This window comes from Melanostigma gelatinosum (genome assembly GCF_949748355.1).
Source record: "Melanostigma gelatinosum genome assembly, chromosome: 7".
Lineage (NCBI taxonomy): Eukaryota > Metazoa > Chordata > Actinopteri > Perciformes > Zoarcidae > Melanostigma > Melanostigma gelatinosum.
The window spans coordinates 18704733-18724380 of record NC_136640.1 but is presented as its reverse complement, the minus strand read 5'-3'; the positions used below and the strand labels follow the sequence as shown (position 1 = coordinate 18724380).

Here is a 19648-nt window from a genome sequence, read left to right as displayed (position 1 = left end):
CGGTTTTACTCATCTCCTTGCAGTGTCGTCATCAGTAGAATAAGTCATGTGAACATCAACCATGACGTTTCAGTGCGTCATGCCAGAAGGAGGTCATTTCTGGAGTTTGCTTTGTCATTTGTGACCTGAAAAAAATAATCTACATCAATACTGAAAGCAGGAAACCCTCACATTTTAAAATCCCCCCCCCCCTTTTTAAACACATCTCTGTGACCGTCAACTTATGATGTGAACTTTGACCTTAGTTTTAGTAAAGTTGTCCAAACTCTCCTTGCACCCCTGCTACTGTAACTCGATGCACATGTGTTTTTAATGATGCAACCACTAGTACCCCAAGCGCAATATCAGATGGCGTCATCTTCAAAGACATAAGGTGTGTGTTTTTTTTATCTGGAACATCTTACACAAACAGCTGAACCAACCCATGCTGCTCTTGCGGTGGGAAAGAGATGATCCTTCTTGTCACGGACCCTCAGAAACCTTCAGCCCATCGTGAAAAAGGAGCCGGTGTGTTTTCCCAATAACGTGTTTGTTATGGCCAGGAAGTGCATGTGTATCTCAGGCCTGTGATGGCTTTTCCTGTTTTTTTATTTTGACATGCCGTTTCAAAGGCTAATGTAGGGCACAGAAACTCTGCAATTGTGAGAGGCAATAGTCTGGCAAACATTCAGGGGTTTTTAGTTTGCTTTGTGCTAAGCCTGTCATCCTCATGTCCAGTCAATCTGCAGTTCTGTCTGTGGTTTCCATTCTGGCTCCGTTGAGCCTCAGGCAGCATCGCATGTTCTCGAAACCTCAGAAGTTTTCTTTGAGTTAACTGGAATCATGACATGGAATTAGGAGCTCATTTTACATAGTCTGTCACTATAGTCGTCCCTCTTGGCCTGTTGGTGGGGAAAATTATTTGGTGGTATTAATTAATGTAGTGCAGGTGAAGAACAGTGTTGTTTTGATGAATTGGGATATATCTTAAGCAATATTTAGTTTAAACCCCTGAACATCTGATATTCTGGTTAGATCAGGAAAAGCACAACATATCAGTCACTAATATCATATGTGATTATAGTTTCAGATATTAGCTTGGATAAGAATGTGATAATTATTCAACATCTACTGGATATGTCTTCTCGGATTAAATGATATGACTTGGTCACTTTGATCTGTGGCAAATCCACTGTATTTATTATGATGTTGAACATAATCATTTTCTCTACTTCATATTTATATTTCATGAGAGGTTTGGCATTTTTCTCTGTCAGGGTATTGGCTGAAAGAGGGAGACAGCCTTGTTTGGTCAGATGTATTGTCTATTGTAAGTTTTGCCAAACCAAAGGCCTGCTTGTCTTCATCTTGTAGTGAGAGAAAGACAAGTAGTACTCCACAGAGAACTGTAAAGCACACAATAAATAAGCAAAGGAATTTTCAGCTATCATGAAAAATAAACATCTGACACATTTTGCCAAATGTGATCTAGCCCACAGTGGAGACATATGCAGCCCTGATGTGCCCAACATTCACTGCTGCCAGGGATTTTAATGCTGATTATAGTTATGCTAGCAAAGTGCCCATGATATCGACTGCATTCAAACGGAGGTTTCATTCTGCATGTAAATCCTTGAAACCTTGGATTTGGTTGGTTGACTTGGTTTAGAGGATTCAAAAGAAAGTGGGTCAAGGCTATAGTCATTGCTAACAATGAGATGTACTTGTCGTGTTACACAAACACGTGCTGATTTTAGAAAACTGAATTCATACAATATTTTATAGACTTTGCTGCAGGTACTTAATACCACACCAGTTGCATCATCTTAACACAACTCTTCACTGAGGTTTAACTACGAGCCGAGGGACTCCCCATGATATTGGACAGTGATGCAAGGAAAACATCTGAAACCAAGCAGCAACAATGGGATCGGCTTATAAATGCAACAGCTCTCAACCTCAGCAGCTATTTTTAATTGTTTTTTTGGGGATTGCTTTTCCCGAAGCCCTACGCATGAATAGGTTGTTACCTTTTATATCCTCTCTGCTAACTGGCCACTAACTTTCTGACATGAAACTCTCAGCAATGGAGGCCTGGGTGGGTGGGTGTGTGGGTGACAGTATATTTCATGTATTTGGTGAATGTCTAAGCTTTAAAGTGCAGACATTTCTCTTTAACTTCAAACTGAATCTTTTAAAACCATATCCTTCTTAGCCTTACATTCTGCAATTAGCCTACCCGACTGCGTCTGCTGTATCCATTAGGCTGCTCTGCTCGGCAGAGGTCCTCCACTGTGGCTCTACCAGAGAGTGCATTATTTCAGTTGTGGCATTTGGACAAAAAGTTTGGCCTTGAAAAGCTTAACTTTCTGCTTTAAAGAACACTTTGTAAAAGTGCATCCCCAGTGTTGCAGTACAGTAAATCAATACTGAGACTTTAAATTTCAAGTGCTGCCAAGATTTTCAGGCCGGCATGGATGTGCTTATCATTTGCCAAGACCAGCACACACGAGGCATCCCAAAGTATGGTATGTAATGGTACATTTGTAGTAGTCATTTGCACTGATTATAATCATTGTGAAGGTAATATGAATTAGGAATTGATGGAGTAAATTCTTTGAGATCCTTTCTATTCCTACACTGTTAAATAATCTTCAACAAAAATATGTTAACAGCACTGATTTTCACATTTCTTTTAAATATTTCAAAACTAGTAATGCTTGAATGCAAACCAATTATTCAAGTTAAATTCAGCGTCTTCAGTGTTGTGGGCTCTGAATCACGGCAGACTGAAATTAGCCCTGGGATCTTGTGTGCTTATGGCCAATTTCCAGCAGCCCTCAATTACAATGCTGCAGAGCCAGAAAAAGGGAGAGCGGTAGACTGCATGGAGCCCTTCAACTCCACTGTACTGCTCTGTCGCTCAAACACACTGTCACCACCATGGCTGAGACAGATCGCCACACTGCGTTCATGGACACATGGGAGGCATTTAGTGCGCACACACACACACACACACACACGCACACACACACACCTACACACACACACACACACACACACACCTACACACACACACACACACACACACACACACACACACGCACACACACATGCAGATACACAGATGTTTTGTGAATGTTTCCTTGCAGGTCTCAGTTGAACCACTGGGGGGAGCCTTGAAGAGCTTTCATTAGACACTCAATTTCTCAAAATTGAATCTGTATAATGTGATTCTGTATATATTTCCTCAAAATTAAAGCTAGATTTACTTCTCAAACAAGTCAAAGAAGTTATGAATTACCTAAGTTTAGACAGAACCGCAGACAATTGGAAGCTTCTCTCTTTATTTAATAAAAAAGACCCAATATTTTTCTGCATGCCAGAAACTTGGTGGTTTTGGATTGTTCTGCAGATGGTGACAGTCTTGTTGAATTATTTCCACACTGCTCCAAAGTGTCTCTCAGTCTCAGTTACAGATCCTATGCAGTGGTGTGGGTCTATTGCCAAAGTGTGCCTATTGTGTATGCAAGGAATTCTAACAACCGTTTACTTTTAAATATCAATATTTGAATATTTCCCACATTGATTCAACACTTGATTCTTGAATTTCACTCTCACAAGTATTGAAAGATAGCAATGCTTGCTTCGTGAGGGTGTTTCAAAACTGCTCACTCTATGAGAGCTTAATGTGGTTGCACACATAAATATTAAATCCGGGACTAACACGAGAGGGGAGTGCTATGGTGAACACATTGGGTGGCGATTCCTGCATCTTTTTTAATCAAAGCCACAGCCAAAGACTCCCTGTCTGAGGTGGTTTCTTTAGCAAAGGAAACCTTCTTGGTAGGAGGAACAAGGTGTTGACTTATTAGGTGAATGAAGAGGTATAGGAAAGTGTTATGTGCTGGGTGTATTGCATGTGCTGTGGTTGGGAACACGGCCCATAAAACATATGGGAAAGTGTTCAAGGCATACACTTGTTTTTCTTAAACTAACCTACTCTGTATTTCAACGCAGACATAATACACCTTTTCTTAGTTTCTGCTGCCTTCAGGTTTTGATATTGCTCAGCTTTTCCTCTTTGTGTGTCTCCAGGTTTAAAAAGAAGGAGCCAAAATGAAGACAGCTGCCAAGGGTTTTGGGAAGTCTATTATGGACCCTTCGCACCGTGAGGGTTGGTGGAACAGAAGGATTGTGCTAATGGTGTATGTGGCCTTGGAGCTTGTAACAATTTATTCGCCTGTGGTCCGGGGGACTCTTGAACTACAGCTAGATGAGGAACAGCCAGCAGGCACAATTGTAGGTGACATCAGTGCGGGACTTCCTCCTGGCATCACAGCATCCTTGTACTTCATCTCAGACCATGAGGGCACCGGCGTGGGTAGTGATTTGGACATAGACGAGAGCACAGGCATTATTAAAACTGCCAAAGTTCTGGACAGGGAACTGAGGGATAGATACAACTTCATTGCAGTCACCATGACAGGTGTGACTGTGGAGGTGACCATCAAGGTGAATGACATCAATGACCACGCCCCGATGTTCCAGAGAAAAAGGGCCATGTTTAAAATCCCTGAGCAGACAGCCATCGGCACCAGGTTTCCTCTTGAGCCGGCTGTTGATGCTGATAACGGCCAGCTTACAACACAGGGTTACCTTATCAAAGATGGAAATGTTGGCCAGGCATTCACCTTGGAGACCAGGAGGGGAAGCAATGAGGTTCTTTATCTGGACTTGGCGGTCAATGCCATTCTAGACAGAGAGAAAAGATCCACATATACTTTATCTCTGGAGGCGTTTGATGGTGGTTCCCCCAAAAGGACTGATCAAATGACATTAGATATTACTGTACAAGACATTAATGACAACGCTCCCATTTTCAACCAGAGCCGCTACCATGCCATAATATCAGAGAACCTCCAGCCAGGAAGCAACATCCTGCAGGTGTTTGCAACAGATGTTGATGAAGGAGACAATGGGATGGTGCTGTATGAAATCAACAGGAGACAAAGCGACCCGGACCGCTACTTTGTCATTGACTCTCGCACGGGCATCATCACGCTCAACAAGCCGCTGGACTTCGAGATGAGGAGAGTGCACGAGTTGGTGGTCCAGGCGCAAGACAACGCTACCCAGCCAGAGGTGACCAATGCCTTCGTCACCATCCACGTCAGAGACTACAACGACAACCAGCCCACCATGACCATCATCTTTCTCAGTGAAGATGGATCTCCCAGAATCTCAGAGGGTGCACAGCCAGGCCAGTATGTAGCCAGGATCTCAGTCACTGACCCAGACTATGGGGAGTACGCCAACGTCAATGTGTCGCTAGAGGGAGGAGATGGAAAGTTTGCTTTGACCACTAAGGATAGCATCATCTATCTGATGTGTGTGGACCAGATTCTGGACCGTGAGGAGAGAGACAACTACGAGCTGAGGGTGATGGCAACAGATTCAGGCACTCCTCCTCTCAGGGCAGAGTCCTCCTTCATCATCCAGGTGATTGATATCAATGACAACCCTCCTCTGTTTGACCAGCCAGTGTACAGGCAGGTGATCCCTGAAGTGGTGTTCCCAGGGAGCTTTGTATTACAGGTGACAGCTAGAGACAAAGACCAGGGGCCTAATGGGGACATTAACTACAGCATCCTACAAGACTATGGTTCTTACTCCAACTGGTTCAGTATAGACTCCATTACGGGCATTATCACCACTCTCACCCAACTGGATTATGAAAAGAACCCCAATCCCAGTATAACTGTGGTGGCTACAGATCGAGGGAAACCACCCCTGTCCTCCACTGCTGTGGTAAACGTTGTGCTTCAGGATATAAATGACAATGAGCCTGTTTTTGAGAGAAACTTCTACAATGTGTCCATCAAGGAGAACACAGCTCCAGGGACCTGCATTCTTGAGGTAGGACATTTTCTTGCAGATTTATTCCATTAAAAGTTTGTGAATTGATTGATTATGTAAACACACTCCCACACTTTAGCGCTGAGCTCATGGAGGAGCCTGAACTTAACTTGGTCGCAATTGTGAAGAGCATAACAAATGGAAATTCATAAGAAAAATAGAGCAGGACTTTGCTGATTCCTTTCATTCCTCTATAAAGATTCATTTTTAATGGTAAAACTGTGTAAATTGCACTCCCTTAGTGAGGATTTACCTGTGGTTTTGGGCCAAGATGATCTCCTCTTTGGCTGTCCTCCCCTTCACCTCTCCAAAGGTTTCCAGGGTAACAGAGCCAGTGTAAAGTCCTCTGTCAGCCCAGGCACAAAGGGGGGTTTCACATACTCACAGGCAGAGACAAATTCAGGGCTTTATGCAAAGAAATAGATGTCACTTCACTCTCAAAAGGCACCTTAATTAGGCTAGTTGAGCGTGAGAAAAAAATGTCTATAGACGACAAGATGAATTAAAGTTCAAACAAATTACAGCACCCCCAGTGACTGCAGTCCTGTGTCATTGAAATATGTTGTTTTCTCAAGTTCTTTTTTGGCGATCTTATAAAAAAGGCTGCTCGTCAGTTGTTTTAATAATTCAAGCGATTCCTCAAGTCAGAAAGCCTTTTTTTTTTTCTTACAAGTACAGACTTTCATACAGTTATCACAAGTGTCTGCAGTAGTATTGAATGAATCAAGGAGTTGGATGCAGAGTGCAGTTCTGACAGAGGGCCTAGCAGACGGGATCTTGGCCCAGGGTTTGGCCATGGGAGAGGGAGGGGTGAAGGGAGATGCTGGCCTTACCGCTACTACTGGCTTGAATGCAGAAATAGAAGCTTCGAGGGCTCCTTGTGAGAGGTCCCCAAATTATAAATCACAGGAACTATAATGGACAAAGCAATGTACTAAAATTGATTATGGCATTTTGTTTTACAGCTCTTCAAAATATACATATTTTCTAATTATTCTTTGGCTCACTATTTCCAATGTGGGTTGAAGTTCATGTTCTCTGAATATATCTCAAACCCATATTTGTTTTTTAAACTGGTCAGAATTTTGTCTTTCCTTAGCTCTTCCCACCAAAGGGCATTACTACCTCCTCTCAAACAACTCAGAGAGTATCACACATTGATCAGTGAGAACAGTGAGAACAGACTGCTCTTACTCCGGGGGCCAGCTCTACATCCAAACATCTCAGCAAGACATCGGATGACTGCCTTTTTTTCTCTGCAGATGAAATTCCCAGTGTCCCCTTTTTTCCATCCACATTCTATCCAAAAAAAGATTACAATATATGTATTGTGATCATCAATTCAAGCGTTTGAAGCGTGTCCATTTTATTCCCCTCCTCAGGTCACAGCAGTTTGTGATTACTTTTATTTAGTCTGGCTCCACAGTGCTGTGCCTGTGATACTTTGTCACTTTCTGCTGTACATCACTTGGTTTATGGATGACTTTAAAATGAGATGTGTGGAGGGGAAAGATAACTAAAAAAAGGACTTAAGCCTATTAACAGCAATCAGTCTTGTAATTCAATATACAAGATCTACTGCAAAGAAAATAGGTCATCTTTGAAAGAGGAAATCAAATACGACATGAAAAACAACACTTTAAAAACCACGATCTGCGTTGTGGAATGTGTTTCATTGGCCATTTCAAATTGTATTCTTTATTATTAGTTTTTTGGGATGGTGTAGAGCACATGTGTCAAACTCAAGGCCCGCGGGCCGAATCCGGCCCGCCACGTCATTTTATGTGGCCCGCGAATCCGCCAGCAAAAAAAAAATTAAAATAAAAAAAAGATTTTTTTATTTTGGAAAAATAATTAAAAGTTAAAAAGCAGAGTGCAATCACAGCAGAATATATTTACACAGCTACAGCCCAGTGCATGCTAAAGGTATGTGAGCAGAGCTCCGACCAGATACAGACTTTTACAAATGTCAGTTTGTGAAGAAACACCATCGCAGACCGAGTTCATGAACTAGCAGCAATCTAACAACACAGCAGCTAAGAGACGAGCAGGTACTCGTCTTCTTCATTAGCTGTTGATGAAAGCACAGACAACACGGATACAGTGCATCTACCCATGTTTATCAGACCTGACTCTCAGTGAGCAGCTCTTGGATGTAGCTGCCATGCACAGGACGACGACAGGGAGGAACATTAGTGATGCAGAGAGGTGACACAAACAGCTTTGAACAAAGTTATTGTCATAACTTGTTTAATATTTGTCTTTGTTATTTTCTTTAACAGTTTGATCTTTGATAGTCATGTGGGTTTCTTAACCCTCAATTAAAATGATTTATGTTATAATAACAGAAATGTGTTTAAATATCATTTTTCATTTATATAACTGCATGTACAATATTTTTACACTTGAATAAACAATCATCAAATGCAGAGAGAGTTATTTAACAATATGTTAGGGAGAAGTTAGTTATACAGTCTTACAGTTACAACCGGCCCTTTGAGGGCGACCGTGATCTGATGTGGCCCAGAGTGAAGATGAGTTTGACACCCCTGGTGTAGAGGTTAAATATATTATAAATATAAATATATAGCTTGCTTTCCTCTTAGTTTTCATCTATTTGATCTATTTATATGGCAAATGATGTTCTCTTGCACCAATTCATATCTCAGTTTGTACGGTATGTGTGCCTGTGTGATTTATTACAAATGTGTCTCCACAGAATAACAGGAAAGGGAAAATCATTCGTTCACGGGTCATTCATTAGGTAATTAAGCAAAGATGCATTTGATTCCTGACAATGAGGAAGAAGAGTAATACAAGATGTCATTAGGGATAATGAGGCCCATCAGCCAGCCTTAATATCTACAAAATCATTAAAGCAAAGTCTGTTTTTTTTGGCCTGGAGGGTTATTTGCCATTCACTCTCCCTATGTGTTATTTCACTTGTGAAGTAATGAAGCTCTCCAGTTGGCAGAATCTCGCATTGGGGAATAATTTACACCTTATATCATTGTGGTTTTTGGTTGGTTTGGACTGTGGCTCTGCTAAGAATTGTCCCTCTGTCTGTTTCGGGGGCCCGTTCTGGCTCCAGCAGAAAGTGGAGAGGGGGTCTCCAGGCAGCTGAGGGGGAAATGAGCCCTGACAAGCGCTGGCATGAGTGGCGGAGGTGACATGGGCAGGGGGGCTTCCTCGTCTGTCTGTTGGTCTGTCCCACTCCCAATTCTTATCTGATCTCACATCATTTCTCATTAGCCGGGTGTGAAGATAGGCCAGACCTAATTCTTAAACCGGCCTCCCCCATGTTCATAACAGAATGGGCCACTTGTCATCGCTGCAGCCCCCTTGGCAATATGAGACCAACAGTGATTGCTGCAAGTGAAGGAGCAAATATTTTTTCCATTTTTCTTTCTTGAAGCTGTAAAAACAAACTTTTGCATCTATCAGTTCCTTTGCCGCCCCAAATTGCTTCCCGTCTCAGTGATGTCTTGGCAACCTTTTGACTAAACACATCAATTCTCTTGAAAAAAAACATTGGTGATATTGTGTAGGACTGTTATGCTTTGGCGAGGATTTCTTGTGTGCAACATTGCAAAGCCTGCTTGCTTTTAGTTTAGATAACTGCAGATGCAGAGTGCCACTCAAGCACATTCATTATTTCTCTGAATTCTTGAAAGCCAGCGTAGTTGAAAGAGATACCTCAGTGAAGTGGCACTCTGAATCGCCTCTACATTCCTGCCAACATAAAAGCAACCATCCATGGGGAAATGGAACACTCATAATTGCCCTTGAGATAAAGTATGAATGATTGAAAAAATGTATTTCTTTCACACTAGTCCCTCTATTTCCAGAGTATTTTTGTACTACAGAGACCACACACTAGTGACCACCAGGCAGGTGCTAGTAACACTGATTCCAATACCTTGAGCCATGGTGTCCTTGAGCTGTAATTACCTGATGAAAAAATGTGGTGGGCAGTGTAATAGTTTTCCTAACCCAGAAATGTTAATAATGCTCGCTGCAGTACAGGCAGCATGAAGAGCTGGTGTTTGCTATTTGATTGCAGGAGTTGCTTTTGCTCGAGCTTCCTTTTTAGAAAGCCAGCATTGCTGAAGTACATTTTGCTTCTCACAATCTCTGCCTTTATTATTTTGTGTTAGAGAAGACCGATATTACATTCCCTGTAGAATAGACCTACCTACCATTCCTTCATGTTAGAAAAATGAAATATTATTTAGAAAGTTACTCTCTGACAGTAAATTGTTGTAAATTGTTGTAAAGTGTCACATGGGATTAGAATCAGGGTCCACTTGGAAGACTAAATTTTAACATATATGTTTTGCAGGGCACTGCAGCTTTTCGCTGCATGTCTCAAAACCACATTTGCGAGCAGTTCACCATTATGCTTTTTCACCCAAATTTCACCCACACTGAAGTTCTGCAAACCTTCCATGTAAAATGCAACGACCAAATAAGACGAACTATGGTGATAAGTGAAATTGCCAGTTTCAGACTGGTATTTTTGTACACAAATCATGTCATCAATTCTCACCAGACCTTTTTCTGGGGATGGTTTGTGTCAAACGAAATGTTCACTTCTCTATTTTGATACCAGACTGGCCTGTCTCCCTGTAAAATTGGTTTAGCTTGAGGAGAGCTGACTCTGCTTTTGGTCTCCCCTCTCTTTTTATCCTCCTGTTAACTACCAAGCGTCGCTGTGGCTCTGCGGTATAACAGCATTTTCAGGGAATGGTAAAATTGCAGGAAACTGGATGTGCTACTTAATGTTTCCGAAAATGTAATACTTCCTTGAACACTTACTCCTGGGCCTTGCAGGGGCACTGAAGCAAACATAAACACTGATGTACATTGGAATAGAGTGTGGGTGTCCAGGTCAAAGTTGCTGTGCTTGAGACAGCTGAACGCATTTTATTCTGCTCAGACGTCCATCAGCAAATTCTCCGCTTCTCTCTTTCCACCCACACAGGAGGAGGTGAAAGCTGCGGTAACAATTTTCATGTTATATGGTTTAATACAGTAACTGGGAGCAAATACTGTTCATTAGTAAACCTAAGCTGTGGATGTTTGACCACCAGACTGTGAAAGATAATATAAAGACCACTGTAGTGCAAATACTGTTTTTTTGGTATTTGTAGATAAAAAGTTACTAAATTCACAAGTCCATCACTATTTCTCAGAGCCCAATGGTGATACCTCAAATTGCTGTGTTGTCCAACCAACAGTGCAAAACCCAAAGCTATTCAGTTGAAAAGCATTAAATCCTCACATTTCAGAATCTGGAACCAGAGAACATATTCTGCTTGATAAATGACTTAAAGAGTACATCATTCACAAAGTGTACTGTAGACTGGCTAATTGAAATGTTCCAGCAGTTGTATGTCTGATTCTGATAGTTTTCCTTGGAATAATTAACTGGTCTCCTTTCATTATTATCCAAATAACTTGTGTTTTAAACGGATAATGTACATATGTAATATTGTTATACTATATGTCTGTACCTGCTGAACTTTTAAATTATACAAGATTGTTACTGTGTCATGCAGGTAAAATCGCAAGTCCGTGATATTTTTTAAAACATTAAATCTGAATTCTTTGTTGGTAGCTGTCTGTTATGTGAGTGCTGAGTGGTAAAGCAAGCAGTATTTACAAGACTTCAGGGTGACTGTAAAGGGTCAGTATAGACTTTGATGAAGTCATGGGAGGTGTGAGGGATTAACCTCTGCTGGATGGGGTTTCCGGCCCACATCTGGCAAGAAAGGAAGATGGGCTTATATGCCTTTCTTAAGGGACAAGACATTTCATTAGTAGTATACAGTTTGTCTGCTGCTGGTGGGGCAGACCTCTCAACACCACTTCTAAGTTTCTATGAAAGGATGTGAGTGTAGTGAAAGGAGAGTGAGAGAGGGAGAAAGAAAACAGTCGAGAGCCTCCAGAGGGACAGTCAGCCTCTGGCAGCTGTGACAAAGGTCAGACTCAGCAGCTGGATCCAGCTGCTGATCTCTCCTCTGAGTCTGAGGGGTGGGATCTCCTTCACTCTTCCTATCTCTTTGTCTCTGTTTGTCTCTCTATATTCTTTCACCTTGTCCGTCCAGACATCTTATCTCTTCCCACTTCCTTTTCCCACACTGCTGTGTCCTCTCCGTGATCCAATTACACCTCTTCACTTCCCCTTGTTTCCCTTCGGAGTGGTGACATGTGGACCGGAGCAGGTGAGAGCAGCACATCTGCCTGCCTGGAGACACTCGGGCCTCCCTGGAGTGATGCGAACACACTGCCTTGTGGGTCCCAGTCCGACCAGGCCCAGGCTTATCCAATTTGATGATGCAAGAAAGAAATGGTTGTAAATTACCAACTGAGTGAAGTCACACTGCAGGTGTGTGTGTGCCTTCACGGTCACGTTGTCACAGTGTTGCGTTCAGGCACTTTTTCTCGACCTTTGTAAATAGATACAATTATTCACTTTGCCTCCCTCCTCCTTTGAGACGACTGAATGGGAAGAGGGGAGCAGGCCGTGAGGCTCGCTGTGATGAGGGCTGCCAGGCCTTCTGTTCTCACAGCCCGTGGTCCCCCTGCACATGTGCGAGGCAGTTGGCACTGCTAAACAAGCTGGGCATCAGGAAGCATCATCTGCTCGCGATATTCATTCTGTTCCAAAGCAAATCTGTGCTAAATCATCCATCCAGTCCCCTGCTGTCCATCAGAAGCCACCAGACTGGAAAGCAGACGCTGAGTGACAGCTTGCCAGGTTACACAAATCAGTAACCAGGAAACTAGGCCCAAACAAACGGCAACCAATCATTTCTTCAGTGTGCTGACGAAGTGCAGGTATTGTGATGGTAGCTAGTCGGCAGCATGTTGTGTTTTACATTCATGACAAAACTGCGTCTTCCTAGAAAAGCATGCACTATATATACACAGCCCTAACATATCTTAACCACTGAGCAAATTGTCTCTGTATCCAGAACTTGTCTGTTACAAAGAATGCATCGCTTTAGTCTGCCAGCAACCTCAGCCCCCCTTCTTGCTCCAGCCTTGCTGCTGCACTGACTGCCAGTTGAAATAACGGTTGAGAAGAATGTTACCGAGCTCAACAAGCTCATGGAAAGAGTAGAGCATTCAGCTTCCGGGCGCATGGTCAGATCGTCCTAATTCTGCTGTCAATTAGATCAATTTTGGTTTACGAACAGGTCTGGTCGGGGCTGTGAAGGTGGCCGAGCAAAAGGATTCGTCAAAACCTCAGCTCCCCATGTGAGAAATAGGTTACAGAGGGTAGTGTTTCAGGAAAGAGGTGGTAAAACAGGGGGAAACATGCAAAATACAAACAAGGCCGGAGGAAACAAATTCAAAGCCAAGGCTATCTTTCTGTGTTAGAGCAGGATGTTTTGCAGATGCTTGTTAACGGTAAGAATGCTATGAAAGCTCTCAGCTCCTGTGTGGACCAAATTAGTGCTTGGGGCTGAGTATTGAATATGAACGGGCACCTTGTATCAAAAATGCTTGATTTTTGTTCCCCCTTATTTGGTCTCTGATCAGACGTTTTCTTAGATTTAAATGTATATTTTGACAATTTCAGCCGGCATTTCATTAAGACAAAATTGTTGTACGGCTGCTTATTTTAAGACATCGTTTAACATTTGAGAAGCTTGGTGCTTTTTGCATGTAAGAAGTTATTTTCTTACATGGAAAAAGTCAAACACATAAAAACATAGTTGTAATCCTCAAAGTAAAGTACGAAAACTTTGTTTTTGGTATTTATATTTAGATGATGTTCTTTTTCAAATCTGTCATTTATCAAGCAAAAATGCATTTTCTGGTACTCGTATCTGGCTCTGTTCTAGTGAGTAGGTCTTTTACAACCTTTGTAAGACAGAGAAAAAGATAGCAAGAGGGAGCGGGCGACAAACCACACGGAGAAGGAGGTTTGTGGGGAGAGATGCTCTCCACTTTCACATTGCGGTTACCCAACGTTGTCTGTCTTGGCTTCAGACAGAGAGGCACCCAGGCCTGCTCCAACCAGACTCCCAGTCTGTGCGTACTGACGCTCCATGGTGGTCCACCCTCACACTGCTGGTTGCATATCTTGAAGCCTTCGCCACATCTCGCAGAAACGCCCCTCTTATTATAAGGGAAGACATCTGTTATGCCTTATCTATTCTAAGGTAATGCATTCACCCTGCAGATTAGTTGTAATAAGGAGACAGCTGCTTAGCTTAAAGCTGCCTTCCTCTGAGGGCTAGAAGGTGATTTAAAGACTTAGTGGGGGAACTAATTACCACAGAGTTTCGTAACTCATCAATAATGTTAATTTGGGCTGGTGCTGCAGAGTTTATGTTCGAAGTGGTGTGCTGCTTCTTTTAACCAGCGCGTTGAAAGGCCAAGTCTTTGTTTAGATTGTTGTGTAGAGCCTGGTGCTGTGAGGAGCCCGGAGGCAGCGTGGGGAGCAGTGGGACTCTGCTGTAATTAGGCAGTGCTGGTATGCAGGAGTGAAGGACTCAAGATGTGTGATGTGGTATCAGAAAAGGCGAACAGAAAGCCAGGGACTGGGGTGTATGTATATGCCTGTCTTGGTATAGACGGGGCTTTAGGGTGGAAGAAATTCTCTAATCAGTGCCTTGAGGAAGTTTCCTCCCAGATTGCTTCACAAATGTATCTTGTGAGATCCAAAGCATCAAAACAGGAGATTTGAGAGTGGGGACATTTATGAAGCACATGTGGTTGTGGATGCCCAAGGTCAAACTAAAATGATGTACATCAGTGCTCTGCACCACCTTTCTATTCCAGTATAGGTTGAACGCTGGACATGCAGCCAATATGATCCAGTCGAGGCAGAACCATATTGACTTGCAGCACCTTGGAATGTGACGTGAAAAGTACTGACCTTACATTTTTGTGTTTTTACTGAGAGTGGCCTGTGCACACTGTACAGAGGCTCTCTTTCAGGCGAGGCTGATCACCCTAATAGGATCCATGAAAAAGATATGTCACGGTTAAGTGCCCAGTAAAAGTATGCATTGTCTACAGCGGCCTCGGCAAAGTCTAATCACCACTCAAATGGATGCAGACAAGGAGCTGGTCAGTAGCTGGGATAATGGAGAAACAAGTTCTTGATGCTTTCAACAAACCAATTCATCATGGCTGAAGGCATCCAGACATCTGGTTTCAGAAGCCGTCTCCTCTCCAACCTGGCTGTGTCTTTATAAAGGATCCCTGGAAATGATGCATAGTGTATTCTATCATACTCCCAATCCAACCACAAAAGCTTAATATCCCAGTGGCATTTCTGTCATGTCGTCTGGATTCACCTGCCATCTTTACAACCAAGTAACCTTTTTAATCACCTGTTATCTCAGTGCTGCTCCAGTAACAGAAAACTTTCAGAGGTTTATTTTTTGCGTCATAGTTTTTTGGATGGGCTTGAGTATGACCTTCCACTCATACATTGGGCGGTGGTACTCGCATGTAATCTCACAGAAGAGGTCTGTGGGGGCGTGCAGATGTGAATAATCTGGAGAAAATTGAAGAGCCACCTGCTCCCAATTTGTACTATCAACAATGTATTGCTTACAGGACCTGATTAGCCAATACAGCAGATATGGTGATTAATGCTGCAATTTGCCTTTTGTATGTGAAGTCACGGCATGCTGGAACAACACTAGCTCATTCAAAGATCTGCCTTGGATTCGGTAGTTTGTCTTTTTAACTCTTTATTTATTCAGGATATGTCAACCAATGGCTATTTGATTGTATTGCTTCCTTCCTGCGTCCCATTCATAGCTTTCGATTACTCCCACTGACTTCTATTGCTGGTCACTGAACAGCTTTTGGTCAAGGGCACAGCTTTTGGTCAAGGTGTTGAGGGAGGGGAAAGAATTATTCTAGTCACATTTTCACAGACATTTTCCCAGTCTCTCAGTTGTGCGAACTGTCCCACATGGGCCTGTTGGTCCCCTGGCAGATTAGACAACACAGTGAATACAGGACACAGGCAGTTTCATCATCACAAGTATAACAAAAGCTTTGATTAATTATAAATAATGTTTTCAACCCAGGGAAGCTATTGAGTGATGTTTCAAGTTGATTTTGATAACATCTGAAACGTCTTCTGGGCTTAATCCAAAGGACGTGTGGTCTCCAAAGCAAACAGAATGTTTGATAAGACAGTTGAGATGTAGAGTCACTTTCTGCATGGTAGATAACAGTACGTGCAAAAATGCTTATGTCATGGTCATGTTTTAATGTAGAGGTTGATACATTATGATTGCACTGCATCTCTAAAATGTAACCCTCATCAGCACTATGAGCAACCTGTAATGATCGTGGTGCCAGAAAGAAATTAAAATGTCTGAGAGGACTTTAAACATCCTAGCTCTATCAAGCACAAAGCATTTCATTCATAACTAATTTGAGTCTTTAAGCTGTCGCTTGAGAAGTTAAATGCACTGCCACAATACTTTGGCAGTCACCTTTTTGGTCTACAATGATGTACTAATTACATCATGCAGGGGAATGATGAGAAAATGATGAGAAAATGATTGGCTTTAAATCTCATCGAGCTTCATTCAGCGCTCTTCCCCTGTCACCATTCCTGTCATCGCTGCTACTGCACCATTTATGGGCCTCCCTTCCCATGTTTTTTTTTTTTTTCTTTTTTACCTCAAGCATACTAATTCTACACTCGAATAGGTTTAGTGGTATCTATGCCTTTTTTCTTCTCTTATTTCTGCGGAATCATCTTTGAATTATCATCCCCCTCAATATGAAATGAACTGCACAGAAGTCTTCTGCTCATGTAACGTTTCTTAACGTGGGGCAACTTTTTCTGCAGCCTTGTTTCACTCTGCTTGTGTATTTCTGAAAGGAGGGCTTTCTTTGGGAGACTCCTCTGAGCTTCTCTCCCTCCTGCAGTTCTGTAAATGACTTGTAAACAGGCTGTTTAAGTGTGAAGTCACCCTTCGCCCTGTTGCTTCCGCTCTTTATTCATCACACTAGGACACATGCACATAGAAGTATTGTGAATGTTTTTGCTAAAGAGCCGGGGGAAGGGCACCATTGCTGTTATGATGGGACTGGGCCAAGCTCTGACACACTGCAGAAAGTTGTTAGTGCAGGAGAGATACGAGAAATAAATTATTTAGAAAAAAAACAAACAATGTTTTTAGTGAGACCTGTTTAACATGTAGTTTGTGATTGATTGTCCATGATTTAAAGCTCTAAAATAAGACAATCATTTCATTATGACATTTTAATTGTAACCATTTAGGCCTATATCTACATATCTACATACATATCAATATCAACATGCAGCTATTCATTATATAACGTTTGAGTTTCTAACATTGGGCAAATGAGTAAAGAAAATAATAAGCCATTACGATGCTGAATGAAAATCTGAGTCAGTACTCTGACCTGCACTCTTTCGCAGGGACATAATCAAGCAAGTATAAAAGGATTGAAATAAATGGGGAATATGGAATACAAAAGGTTGAAAAAGAAAGCAGATGCTGAGGGGGAAAAGGAGGAGATTTACCTCATGCAGTGTATGTGCAGAAGTGGCGTGCAGATGAAGCTCAAGTGGTGGTTTGTTACCATGGCGATATTGGGAAACAAGGTAGCTGTAAACAAGAAACACCATCTATTCACAGGCACATCATCATCCCAAGTGCCTGTTTTTCTGTCTGTGTTCTGTGGTAGAGTTTTTACATTCAATTAATTGTGAAGAGGTGAACTCATGAAACCCTGAAAACTACTCTGCAGCTGTTACAAACAGTTGTTTTTTCAAGGTACTGGACTGTTAAGAGTTAAGCTGTCCTTTTTCCAGAGTTCATCGCTGATTCTTTTTGGACTGTCCCGCTGTCTCGGCTATCGCACGACATTATCAACATATTCTAGAGGTTCGGGGAACATGTAGCAGGGTCTTAGCATGTTTGTTTGGAGATAGAAACATCATGACCTCCTGGCTAGAGAAGGTACATTTATCCTGGTGTATAAACACAGAGTATAAACTGAGCTATCAGATGAATCTATATTGTATATCAACTGAGGTTTTCATTTGGAGGGGGAATCAGGGGGCTAGCAGAGGACTGGATATGTTTATTCAACATGTTCGCCCTCCTCAGTCCCCCACCATTGCATGTTGTCAGTGGCTGGGCCTCTGCATCTGTCATGAGGGACAGACATGGGGGGGGAGTTTGCAAGGTATTCTCTCTCTCAAACTCCAGCTCTGCTTAGACGTCTTTGTCCGTGCTTTTTGTCTTGCTGCAGGGGCTTCCCTTCACCCTGTCCAACTCAGCTCCCCTGGGTTTTGATAACAGATCGGGGGCATCCTAATAAAGTGCCAGCATGATTAGATTAAATGTGCCCTTCTTTTTCCACTTTGGGAGGGAAAAGCTATCAGGCCTAAAAACACTTCCCTTCAGAAACAGACTTATCCCACACCTACTGGAGCTGCCAGACTGTTGCTAACGTTCGGCCTTTATCTCCCAGTTTAGCCATGTGAAGAAACAAACACGAATCTGCTATCTCAGACCGGACAGAGCCTGTACGGGCAGTGTGGACAACAATGTAAACTCTCAAGGACAGCTTTCATTGGACTGCTGGGAGTCTGTCTGAGCAAAGAGGATGTGTTTGCCTGCGATCTACATTTTGGTTAAAATAGCTAAAATACAGATTCTTAGTCTAATTAACAACATAGGTTTGCATGAAGAGGAGTGCTCGTTTGACTTTATTTTCACCTTATTTGTCAAAATTAAATTGAGGTATTAGGTCTGGTTACTGACAGGAAATCGTTACTGCATGACAGGAAGTGATAAATTAAAAGGTTCTGAAAGCAAAACGCTGCAGTCTCCATGAATGCTGCAACCTGTTAACCACCTCAAAGAAGTAGTTTGGGTCTAACCGTTTTCACAATCATGAATTTAAGTTATAAAGTAATGATATATGTTGTCAGGGTATTTGGACGGCGCAGAGTTTCCTAGCAGCTTCCCCTCTTGAAGCCGAAGCAACTGCATAACTAAGTAATATCTGTGTGATGCATTTTAAAATGACAGTAAAATATAAAGAAACAAATCGTTTTTAAAGGGGATGAGAGAGATGAATTGTGCAGCCGTTTGCGGGCCAGTGTGTTCTCTTCCCAGTCTGGGAAGGTGGAACAAAGCTGCAGGATTTTGGCTAGTGTTTGTGCAGAAGGAAAAGGTGCATCAGGATGAGGCCAAGGCACACAAGCTGGAAAGATGTTTGGCCTGGACATACAAGAGACAATGCTTCAATCACGGCAGATCCATACCCAGAGACCGCTGGGATCTGAAAGCGATCCATGACTTAATTGACCTAAATCTTCAGCGAGAGTGCTTATGATTGAGTTGAAATCATGAAATTGGCCTGCTAATAATATTATATGACAGGGCAAATACTCAAAGCTTACTGAAGGAAATTAGGTTACTTTGATGCAAGGCACCCTACACACTTCAACAGAGAGAAGACAACTCAGCAATCTAAATTCAGAGGGACGTCTGTGGATGTTGCCATGTCTCCTGGTGGCCAGTGGAGGCTATGAAGGCTAGAGGCTAACTAAGTACGAGTGAGCAAAATTTAAAACAGCCCTCATGGCTGTTTATTATTTTTTTTAAGTTGTGGGAGCCGATGGTGGCCTGCAGCAGGATTTTGCACTGTCTGCATCCTGCTTTGGCTTGGGCTCTGCCTGAAGGGAATGATCTCCTTTAGGTCGCAGGCCATC

The 19648-nt window shown here is 42.4% G+C and overlaps 1 protein-coding gene across 1 annotated transcript in view; it reads left to right on the top strand.

Moving 5' to 3' along the window:
• Positions 1–4098: 4098 nt before the first annotated feature.
• The window catches only part of LOC306779915 (protocadherin-16-like), a gene marked incomplete at its 5' end in the record, with an annotated part of 68918 nt that continues 53368 nt past the window's right edge, over positions 4099–19648 (top strand). Inside the window, one exon of the mRNA XM_079272013.1 lies at positions 4099–5898. Within this exon, the coding sequence (XP_079128139.1) occupies positions 4099–5898 (1800 nt within the window). The remainder of the gene's footprint in view (positions 5899–19648) is intronic.